Genomic DNA, 12723 nt, shown 5'->3' with positions numbered 1-12723 from the left:
ACACATACCCACACAAGCACGCACGCCTACACACACTCATGACTGTACACACACACACCTACACACACTTATGCCTGCACACAGATACAAACACACACGCCTACATACACACACCTACAGACACTTATACCTGCCCACAGACACAAACACAGACGCCCATACACACACACATACCCACACAAGCACACACGCCTACATACTAACACACACACGCCTACATACACACACCTACACACACTCATGCCTGCACACACATACCCACACAAGCACACACGCCTACATACACACACCTACACACACTCATGCCTGCACACAGACACCTACACACACACACACACACACACACACTTATGCCTGCACACAGATACAAACACACACGCCTACACACACACACACACACACACACACACACACACACACTCGTGATTGCGAAAAACATAATTTGAATTCAAAATGTCAAAATTCAAAAAAAAAAAAATTAAATTTTTTTTATATTGTCGTATGTATGTGTTTAATTTTTATTTTATCGTAATATTTGCATACGCTCTGCTTCATTTTCCTGTCTTTTTCTATTTATTTATCAGCCATTCTTGCCCTGCATTAACTCTTTTTTTTTGAGCTGCCGTTTTTTCCATAAAATACAACCCAAGAAAATTCCACAAATATGTGCTAAAAATCGAGTTAATTGTTGTAAAAAAATACAAAATACTATACAGTGACATTTAAAAAACAAAATAATTTTATACTATACATTTCATTAATTGCTTATTGAACTAAACATTCGAAAGATACAGTGTTTGTTTCAAACGATTACGTTCGTCACTATCAATTTGTTAAATTCGTCAGGCTAATAACTATTTTTTTTTTAAATAATTTAATAAAAAATCAACATTTTAAATGCATTCTAGGTAGCTCTTGGGACGAGAATAAAGCAAAATGTTTCTTTTTATAGTCCTATAAAAAATGTGGAAGGGAAAATACGACATTTTGTGACGAACGAGCGTAAATTCCCGTTCTGTGAGGAACGGAATTCCGTTCCACACAGAATTCAAATTAAGCTTATCGAGAAAAAATCAAATAAGAAATTAAAGAAACATAAATTTCAAAATATAAGTAATAACTGGATGAGAAAAATATTTACATCAAATGTATGCTTAAAAAATTACAGATCGCTTTTATTCAATCGTTTATAGTTAAAAGTTACGTGTTGTTGTTGAAGATCATCAAGCAGTAATTACTCAACGCACGGCATCCATCTTGAAAAACCTTTTACCAGATTTGAAAATTAAGATTTTACCTCTTAAATGATGTACGAGGACAAATCAAAAAGTCTTTGCGCCTATTTTTTTAGCCAAAATACGGCTGTGAAATACAAAGCAAACATATACATTCCCAGCATTGACCGTTCCTTGAGCCGTACCAGCCGTATCTGCTTTTTGCTCGGAAGAGCGGAGCTGCTATCAGTCATTTAAGATGACGTTTATTCTTCAGACGTCCACATATTTCGCAGCGAAGTGTTATTCGTTTTATATGGAGCAAGGGAGCCCATAGCAATTCACAGGGAAATGCACCTGCAGTCCAGACCGTGCCCTAGTGGTTTTCACGCTTTCTTTCCCCTGAAAAAGTTTCTTGCAGGATAGAGATTCACATGCGACGAAGAAGCCAAGAACGCGGTCCGACGGTGATTCCGCAGGCAGCCCGAAGAATTTACCACAGGGGGATCTCTAGTTTAGTGCTGCGATGGGACAAATGAATGAACTGGTGTGGTGACTATGTGGAGAAATAATGTAAGGTACTGTCTGACCATGGATTACATGGAAAGGCTAATATCCGGTTTATAGGCGGAAATGGACGTTTCTATTAGTTTATAGAGTTGTTAGTTGGCTTATTTCAGATGTGCACTTTTGCCTCTTTATTATTTAGCCTTAGTTTTGTAAAAATGAAAATTTGCTCACAGCAACATTTTTTTAATCTAAAGCATACACGATCTATATTCTCACGGCAACAAGTAACTGATTTATTTATTCACAGCAAAGTTCTGAGCTTACCATTTTGCTTTTACGCTCCAAAACGAAATGAAAATATTTTCTTTTCTTTTTGCTGTTTCCATGGTAACTATTTTTGTTTCCCCTTATTTTATTTTTGAGAATGCAATAAATGAATAGGGCACTAGTAACATTATAAAACGCAAAGCATCAAAATCCCATTATTATTTTCCCTTCCTCCTTGCTAGATTCATTCAGATGGAATCGTCTTTACTTGGCACATTGCCAAATTACATACAATCCGTGGTCAAACAGTACGTAGTACACTGCGTATATTTGTGCCTGTATGCACCTGTTTTTGGCGAATAAAAAATAGTCGCAAAGACTTTTTGATTTGCCCTCGAATAACACATTAATATTGATTGTGTTAGAAATTTTGGCCTACAGGTTGACATTTTCGTGCAATGACCCTTTACTACAAACTTCAAACTCTCTACATACGTTTCTTTGCTTCTCACAGTCTAATTTTTGCTACTCAGGGCCGTAACCAGATTTTTGTTTCATGGGGGGTTTTACGAAAAACAAACTTCTCGAGAAATCTATATGATCAATCAAGTTTGACGTCATTCATCCTATTCTAGTGATTTTTATTCTCTTAGGTTAATGAAAAGACTGGGAGAAACTGCTTTAAGGCCATTAACATGAGCAAATGCAAAAGATGACCTGTCTATTAAATTAAGAAAAAAATTTGATGCGTACATTACTGTAAATGCGGGATACTTTGACTCACATTTTGGAACTTTTCGCATCTTTTCTCAATAATTTTACAACTATTCATATCCCAAGTTGTAGAAACTTTTTTACACATCTAGAGCTCTCTTGAATTAGTTTTTGAATACTGGTCACTTTGTTTCAAAATATTATTACCCTTTTAAATTGTTTTTTAATTTGGGCCAATTTTACCCTTACGTTTGGGTTTCTTTAGCCCAAAGTGGTTTTCCCTATTTAAAATCATTGTCGAACTAAGTACAGCAAAAGAAAGACGTGTGCTCATAGGGAAAACTTTTTATTTAAAAGAAAAATACATTTTACAAGAAGCTTGAGTATTTGTTTTAAGGTATTTGTTTTATATATTTGTTGTATGTATTTGCTTGAAGGAAAATTTAAAAAATATAATGTAATGTGTGTGCATACCTAATTATTGTGTCAGAAATTACCGACGGAGAACAGTAATCTTTTCATGAGTTTTGGAGGTTGAATATATTTATTAAGATAACACCCATTCGTAAAACAAATGGTCTTACATTTTCGGTCACTTCCGAAACTTTTTGGTGTGATCCATTTTGCTCTCAACATTGGAAACCTGGGCTTATTCCGTTCAACAATAATAAAATTCCGGAAACTTTTCAACAAATTTAACAAAATTTTGAAGAAGTAAATGCAACTGCGTCAACGTTTTCTAAACCTGCTCTGCCAATTTCAGTTCCTCTTCATCTTCTTTACTAATAATAAAGCTGAAAGTCTCTCTGTCCGGATGTCCGGAGGATGTCTGTAGGATGTCTGGATCTCTGTGACGCGCATAGCGCCTAGACCGTTCGGCCAATTCTCATGAAATTTGGCACGAAGTTAGAGTGTAGCATGGGGGGCGTGCACCCCAAAGAGATTTTTCGAAAATTCGATGTGCTTCTTTTTCTATTCCAATTTTAAGAACAAAATTATCATAAGATGGACCAGTAAATTACGAAATTATCATAACGGGGAACCGTAACGTGGGCACAAGCCAATTGGCGAGACAATTCATCATACATTATTTGTAAATATACAGGCGAACCAAAAGATCTTTTAATTTTTCTATTACGGGCAAAGCCGTGCGGGTACCACTAGTCAATAATAAAAGCTTTATGACTGAGCCCTGATGATTTGGGTCTGTAAGCGCTCTCTTAATCCGTTGCTGAAAATTCCTGTTTTTTTTTTTTTTTTTTTGTGTGTGTGTGTGTGTGTGTTTTTCCTGTTTACAGGTTCACTTTTAGCTTTTCTTTTCTTTTCCAAATCTCTCTGACGGATTTTTCAAGTTTTTATACTTGGCCAAAGTAGGTCGTAATTTTTAGGTTAAGAAATGTATTGTTATTGCGATTTTTTTTAAAACCTTAGCAGAAATGAGAAGTACAACTATGTTACTACATAAAGTATTAAATTGTACATAAATAGGTACTTAACAAACCCTTAGCTGATATGGAACTGCTTCAACACATAAAAGTCTGAGAGCTTATAAAAACACGTGTTAACACAAGAAACTATGGGCGCCCATATGGGGGGAGGACAAGTGGGGGCTCAAGCCCCCTCCCTTAGAAACTAAATCGTCCTTGCTTTTAGTATTTTTTTCTTTGCAAAAATGCAAAAACATTTCTTTACGCGGCATAAGATTTGACACCTTTATTTTATTTTACGCGGATGAGTTTCGGTTTTACGCGGATGCGGCAATGCAAACAGATAACATTTTCCCCTCTTTCAAAATCCAAACTCCTAAAGATTGCAGGCTACGCGTAATCAACTGCATTTTGGTGCATTAATCATCGAGCTTGGGCCACTGGAGACATTTTATGCGATTGGTTCCAGAGCTCTTTCTAGAAGTGAAGTTATTAAACTCACACAGTTCAGAACTCACAGGAAGAAGAGCCTTTAGGAGCGACAAAGAAGACCAAAACCAACGAGGATACCGACGTCAGTGACGCACAACCAAAAACGTCCACATTGAAAATGTTGAGCCATTCCTAGATAATAGAAATGATCTTTCTGATTTGTTAGTGATGGAAGATTCTATCATGGAAATGACGCAAGTGATCATGGATGCGTTAATGCTCTGCAAAGAATTAAAAAGAAAAATTCTTAATGACTGCCAAAAGACTAATATAGCCAGCTCCTATTTATAAACAGAACACGAAATTAATTTATGTTTTCTTTATGCATCTTGTGCATAAAAGTCATTATAAGTACGCATTTAACTTTATTACACAATTAGTGAGCACTAGAATAAAGTATTTTGTTATTTACGGAACCAAACCCCTATTTTAACATTAGTATTAGGTCCCAATTTACGCGATTTCGATTTACGTGGCATTTCCGTAGAACGTAACCCCCGGGTAAAACGAAGGTCTACTGCATTAAATTTTTACCTGTTCAGAAAAATGCTGAACTTTGCAGTACTAAAGCAGAGGAAACTTAAAACTTAGTGGTATTAAATCAGAAAAACTCAAAACTTTCTGGTGTTATAAAATAATGCATTTTATTTCACTAAAACACACTTTTACATGTAAATAAATTATATGATTAAAACATCATTTAAATAAACATTTTGTAAAAACAAAAGTAGACAATCACGGGTAGGAAGTTTTTCTTACACTCAATAAATCTCTCTACTTCAGAATCTGCTTAGAAATAGAGATAATCTCGCAACAATTATTTTGCAGAAAATTTTAAAAACCTCTACGAGGAAAAAATACAAGAAATTCGAGGATTTTTTTAAAATAAATAATTATTTCCTTTTATGTTATGTTAAACTTAACCATACTAATGGTAAATGCTATTATAGTTCATCTGCGTTCTTTTTTTATTTTAGTGGTAATCATTTCTTTAAAGAACAAAAAACAATTAAAGCACAAGCCCCGGGGCCATATTCCAGAAAAAATCGGTAGCCTTCCTCTTCGATATGACGTCATACCTCTTGCCTCAAACCATCTCCGTTTGTGTTAAGGCTCCTATATAAATCAGGAACAATGAAGCAAGTAGAGCGTGAAGCGTTTTTCCGTCTCTCCTGTCAAAATTTTAATAATGGGTTGAGCTGGTTTTGATAATAAATATTTTAATTCCTGTATTCATAATATCTTTTTTAACACGCTTTTATTAGCTTCACCTGTATGTATGTATGTAAGTATGTATGTATGTATGTATCTTGTAACGGAATCTTGCAGCTCAAATTTCCCCAACTTCCTGCGATCGGATTCTTTTGAAATTTGGCACGCGACCTAAGACCCGATGACAATGCAATATTCTGTAATCAAATTAATTAATTAACTCTTTTAATTGTTAGTTTCCTCCAATTTTAATCCATATTTTGGCATAAATCCAACAATGTGAAAAAGGAAAAAATTAAAAAAATAAATTAAAAAATGCTCGCAAAAATTATTTAAAAATATCTACAAAAACCTTTAATTTTTCTACATCAGACAAAATGTGTTCCAATGTTCCAAGGTAATTAGAATATGAAATACAATTGTTTTTATTTAATTTCATGCCAAAATTTAGGTGAGCCTTCAATTGGAAATTCATTGCTGATCAGACCATTGTTGAAGAAAACTTTTATTCAAATGCATCTCAAATTTTCAAAGTATTATAAATATGATTTCCGCAAACATACTTCGATGACTCACAGTAGCTTCCCATCGGGGTGCCCTTGTCTTAACTTTAAGATATTACCTCGCACTCGTTTTATAAATAATTTCGTCGCCTGATAACAATATAAGACTAAAAAACAGAAAAATAAAATAATAGTTTAAAAAACTAAAAACAACACGCTTATGAACTAAAAAGTGAAAAATAATCTTCGGATGATAGTAGTTGATCAATCACTTAATTTTAATGTAATACAAAAAGCGTGGGGGGCTTCTTATCAGTTGTCTTGAATTTCTTTCATTTGTCGCTTTTTTGTATTACATTAAAATTAAGTGATTGGTCAACTACTATCATCCAAAGATTATTTTTCACTTTTTAGTTCATAAGCGTGTTGTTTTTAGTTTTTTAAACTATTATTTTATTACTTATGCTACCGCGAATGAGCTATGGGTCTCTCCGTTTTCAACTACCACAGAAAATGAAATGAAAGTCTGAAACATGAAAATTCTTTCTTCACAATGGGGTTGTTTCCTTCAGTCAAAATTAGTACTTTTTGTCACTGAAATTGATAGAATAAGCAAAAAATAAATAAATAAATAAAAAAAAGAAAATACATGGACCCAGAAAATACTTGGATATTCTCAATAGTTTTTTTTAATTATTTTTTTTAAATGTCTGATTTTTCAAACAAGGCGCGGTCTTGATGACGTCACAAATGATGCTCTTTGGCGCATCTTTCTACCACGTTTCCATGTTATGATAATCAAGAAGCGAGTTAAAATTGCGCCCTACGCTTGCTGTCAACCCTATCGTTGCCAATACAAGTGAGTAAATATGTGAATTAAATATTTTGCTCTGTGAATGGCAACACAGAATAATGGTATTTCATCATTTGTGATGTTATCGGCAGAAGCGTAAAGAATGAAAGCGAAACCGATTTAAGTAATTTTTTTAAATACAAAATTTAAACAAATTATTTAAAAAATAGTCAGATTCTATGTTTTTAAGCATGCTTTTTCAGAAAAAACTACTTTTAAAATTTTGGAAACGACCCCATTTTCGAAAAACGCTTTGTTCGAAGGAACTTCATGACACACAGCGCCACCACATGAATTCAAAAGTCCTTCCTCAAAAACAAATTCATCTGCACTGCTTTTCCCAGTTCTCTGGAGTGAAGCTTTTCACGATAGTGCTGAACGATTCGAACGGACAGAACTCTCCGCACTTGGGAATGTTTAGAACGTTCGGCGTTTGATCCTCCGCTTCGGGGGTGGTGGAGTTGAGAAACAAGAGGCGAACACTGTGACTGTGACCGCCAGGTTCTCTATACAGTTCGAAAATGACTGTTGCGGCAAAAGGGGGCTCTTTCATGTTGAAAACATCCAGAGCGCTTAACACTGCTACCATATTTTTGCTGTGCTGAAAAAAGAAAAAAAAAATTCAAAGAAAATCAAAATCGAAAGGCTGAAACTATGCAATTAAAATAAAAACGTATTTGTAAAACATTTATTAGGGGCTGTCTACGAATGATGACCCTTTTTTGGGGGAGGGGGTTGAAGAAATTGTGACAGTTTGTGACAAGGGGAAGGGAGGAGGTAAAGCCCCTTTATATACGAGCCGACGCATCAGCTTAAGATCAGTCATTTTGGATCGGAGCGCGTGTTTGAGTGGTTGTATTTTCTGGCAAGTTATCACTTTTAGTGATTTTTCACTGCGAGCGATTATTAGTGGCACATGGATTATTTATTGAATAAAGTATTATTTTATACAAATTTGGCGGAACGCGAAACTTTGCTGTGGTGTAACCCTAGCAGCGCAACAATGAAACATCCGATCCAAAATGGCTAAACTTAAGCTGGTGTGTCGGCCCATCTATATAGCGGCTCTAGGAGAAGGTAAGGCCCCTATATATACGAGCCGACGCATCAGCTTAAGATCAGCCTTTTTGGATCGGAGCGCGTGTTTGAGTGGTTGTCTTTTCTGGCGAGTTATCGCGTTGGTGATTGTTCACTGCGAGCAATTATTAGCGGCACGTGAGTTGATTATAAAATAAAATATTATTTTCTGCAAATTTGGCGAAATCCGAAACTTTCTGTGGTAACCCTAGCAGCGCAACAATGAAACATCCGATCCAAAATGGCTAAACTTAAGCTGATGCGTCGGCCCATCTATATAGCGGCTCTAGGAGAAGGTAAGGGAAAATGTGACGTCATGCATTTTTTTTTAAATAAAAATATTTTTATGAAAAACGGCGTAACCTAAGATAAAGGGGGTGAGGAAGGAGTAAAGTGAAATGTAACAATTTGCGACAAAAGGAGGAGGGGCATAAATATGCTCAAAAAAAGTGGGACATCAGTTATAGACAGCCCCTTTATCAAGAAAAAAATTAATGAGCTTTTTTCTTTTGATGACTTCATATTTTCAAAAAGTTTCAGCTTGGATACATTTTTTTAAATGTAAAGATTGTTACAAGAAATAGAATAATAATATTTCAGTAGCTCTAAAATAAAGTTTTTTCTTGCAGTCATGTACAAGGTGATTATAATTATAGTCTCCCTTTCAAAATACTGTAAAAAAAAACAAAAAGAATCACCGGTCAGGATGATTTCCAATTTGAACGTAATAAGCTTGGATAGAAAGAGGAAAAGTACGGCGCAAGAAATATAGATGGTCTTATGCCAGAGTGAACTATCATCCATGATGTTTATTTTTCAATAAGAAGATTCAAAGTTAGATTAATATAGAAAAATATACACAAAACATATTTGTATTTTATAAACTTGGAAAGCAGTACTACCAAGTAATACATGAAATACACCGCCAGCTGAGTCATTCCAGCCGAGGACTGTAGTTTCGTGTTTATTAGTACTCATCAGCCCGGCATAGGAAGTGACTGAGCTGGAGGTGGAAAACCTCTTAAGGGAGCCAAGAGTGCCAAACAAACTGATAGCTGGTACAGAATTAGCGCTGACCAGACGAGTGACGAAGCAATGGTTCGGTTCAACTCGCAGATTGAAGGCAAGGCATGGTATTTTCAGTAAGTTACCGCCCAATAGCCAGGGCTTAAGGCAGAAATACATGAAATACACCGCTAACTCAGTCATTCCAGCCTAGCACTGCAGTTTCGTGCTCATTAGCACTCATCAGCCCGGCATAGGAAGTGACTGAGCTGGAGGTGGAGAACCTCTTAAGGAAGCCAAGAGTGCCAAACAAATAATACTTGACATGTTTATATTTACTTAAGATAAAAAACAACATTTCGCTGCATATTTACATGTTAAAGTCAGAACTTAAAATCACATAGTTCACTTTGGCTTAAGACCATCCATATGTCCTTCTTGCAATGTAGCGGCCACATCTAAAGTCGTGAATCGTAGAATCAGTAGCGACACGTCCGCCATCTTGGGGCTAAATACAGCTCTCTTCCTATGCCGGCGATGGTAAAGTAGCTTGATTTGCTCCTTGATTGTGGTTTCTCATTAACTCTATGTTAATCCACGATCAAGAAGCAAAACACACAATACTTAATTATAGCAGATATAGGAAGAAAGCGGCATTTAGCCCCAAAATGGCGGACGCGTTGCTGCTTAAGCTACGACCTCGAGTTTTAGCCACATCTGCGTACGTCGAAGCAGTTAATTTCTTCCTTCTTCCTGATTTCACGTTAACCTCTTCAGACCTGGTGTCCGGTATACCGGACATACACTTTAAAAAGCTGCTAATCATTTAATAATTGATTAAATTACTTGATTTTTTTTTGAGTAATCACGATTGCTTATTGTTCTCACTTGACTGTTTTTGGCGTCCTATCATTTTATTTTCCCACCGCCACCCTCCGCACCATCACCGTCGACGGGCTCCTCACGATGCTGCTCCTATAGCGAAAGCCGTCTCCAGGTTGCATCCATGTCCTACACACACGCGCATACACACGCGCATACATACACACATACACACACGCACACACACATACAAACACATACACAAACATACACCTACACACACACAAACACATACATACAGACACCTACACATACACACACACAAAAACATACACACAACTACCCACACATTCATGCCTGCACACAGACACAAACACATATGCCTACACACACATACACATACCCTCCCACACACACATTCATACACACAACTACCCACACATTTATGCCAGCACACAGACACAAACACACATGCCTGCACACACATACACATACCCTCTACACACAAGCACACATACCCTCCACACACAAACACACACGCCTACATACACACACTCGTGATTGCGAAAAACATAATTTGAATTCAAGATGTCAAAATTCAAATTAATTATTATTATTATTATTTTGTAGTTGACTCTTTACATTCTGCTTATTATAATCTATGAAATAATTTTTCGTTTTGGGACTGGCTCATTTTCTCCAAGCATGAATTCTCGTCCGAAAAGCGAGGTTTTTTTTTTCCTGATTTTTTCAAAAATATATAATTTTTAATTAGTCGTTTCAAACGCTTATATTATGCTTTATTATTGTTTAAACAACATTTTGTAATGAAGTTTGTTTGGTATTTTATCGGTTTTTTTTATATGAAATATTAATTTCAAAAATAGAAGTTCGGAATATTGGCCGTGCCATATCTCTTTTAACTTTTCTCCTACAAACATACCCTACAAATACCCTTTACCATAGTATACTGTGTACCAAATACAGTCGACTCCCGCTACAACGCGATCCGACTTACGCGAAATGGCTATAACGCGATTTTTTCACCAGTAAAGAATTTTAGGCTTAACGCGAATTCCTCACCCACAACGTGAAATTTTTCGGTGGGGAATCGTGGTGTGTAAGTATTGGCTTTGTAATTGGCTACATTTTTTTTTCGTGAATATACACCTTCATTCCTTTCGCATCACTGAAAGCGGAAGTTCCAACACCGTACTAGTCTAAACATCGCTTATACAAATAACTACTCCTTATTTTACATTTATTTTTTTTCATTAAAAATGAGAAAGTTGATGAAATGTAAGACATCTAAGAGCGCTGTTTCATATAAAGTTTGTGAAGATAGAAGGAAAAAAGAAAAGGTTTTTGACAATTAAAAGAAAGCTAAAGCTTCTCGATGTTTTTTGAAAAGTTGAATCTCAACTAAAAAATGTGTCGAAGGTAGCACGAAAATTAGGTACGAGTGAATCTTCCATATTTCATACATACCATTAAAAGTCAAGAAAAAGGAAACCCGTAAAAGTTTACCGAGTGATGTTTTAGTAAAATGCAAAAAATTATGAAAATGGAAGCTGCTGTTGTATTGTTATTTAAAGAAACCAAGAAGAGGTGTGTTGCCATAGATAGAAACGTTATAAAAGATTTAGTGAAGCAACTGTTTAAAAATGTATTAGACTAGTGATACCCGCACGGCTTTGCCCGTAATAGAAAAATCAAAAGGTCTTTTGGTTCGCCTGTATATTTACAAATAATGTATGGTGAATTTTCTCAACAGTTGGCTTGTACCCATCTTACGGTTCCACGTTATGATAATTTCGTAATTGACTCGTCCATCTTATGATATTTTTTTTCTTAAAATTGGAATAGAAAAAGAACCACATCGAATTTTCGAAAAATCGCTTCGAGGTGCACACCCCCACGCTACAAACTAACTTTGTGCCAAATTTCATGAAAATCGGCCGAATGGTCTAGGCGCTATGCGCGTCACACACATCCAGACATCCAGACATCCTCCGGACAGAGAGACTTTTAGCTTTATTATTGGTAAAGATAAAGATTAACGGTTTGATTACGCAGTATAAATCATTATCATCTTCACTTTTTTAAGTTACAAATATTATTACTGGATCTACTGTACAGTACAACTATAGTGCATTTGCTTTTCTTACTGTATACCGTACGCACCGTATACTGGTTAGTTTTATGTCTTTCTTTCCCAATGATTTTGTGCATTGTAGCAGTATTTAACGATGAATAAAACGTTTTTTTTTTAAATATTAGTAAACATTCATATCTTTATGTAAGAAACAGTAATGTATAGTTTCGAAATGGTTTTTTTAACAGTTGAAGGGGGTGTTTACAGGTGTCTAAAATAATTGGCTACGTTTATAAAAGCTTTTACGCATACTCTTTTCCACAACGCGAAATTTCGACTTACGCGAAGGGTCTTGGGACGCATCCCTGACGTAAGTCGGGACTCGACTGTATAAACATTTTTAGTCAAGTATTTCATAACTCCGACTGAAGGGGTTAAAAGAACCTATGTCTTTAAATAGCTTAATAATTTTCTTCGGAGTGGATGATACCATCCACAGATTTTTTTCGTGCCTATTAAAGACTGGAACCTC

At 35.7% G+C, this 12723-nt stretch overlaps 1 protein-coding gene across 3 annotated transcripts in view; it reads right to left on the bottom strand.

The window, feature by feature from the left end:
• Positions 1-6747: 6747 nt before the first annotated feature.
• LOC129232603 (lysosomal acid phosphatase-like) overlaps positions 6748-12723 on the bottom strand; it is a 65766-nt gene continuing 59790 nt past the window's right edge. For all 3 annotated transcript variants that reach the window (XM_054866738.1, XM_054866737.1, XM_054866739.1), the window contains one exon: positions 6748-7793. In XM_054866738.1, coding sequence (XP_054722713.1) covers positions 7515-7793 — 279 coding nt within the window. In that variant the 3' untranslated portion in view covers positions 6748-7514. The remainder of the gene's footprint in view (positions 7794-12723) is intronic.

This window comes from Uloborus diversus, unplaced genomic scaffold, assembly GCF_026930045.1.
Source record: "Uloborus diversus isolate 005 unplaced genomic scaffold, Udiv.v.3.1 scaffold_13, whole genome shotgun sequence".
In the NCBI taxonomy this organism is placed as follows: domain Eukaryota; kingdom Metazoa; phylum Arthropoda; class Arachnida; order Araneae; family Uloboridae; genus Uloborus; species Uloborus diversus.
The sequence above is the reverse complement of the archived record's forward strand: the minus strand, read 5'-3'. Positions and strand labels throughout refer to the sequence as shown.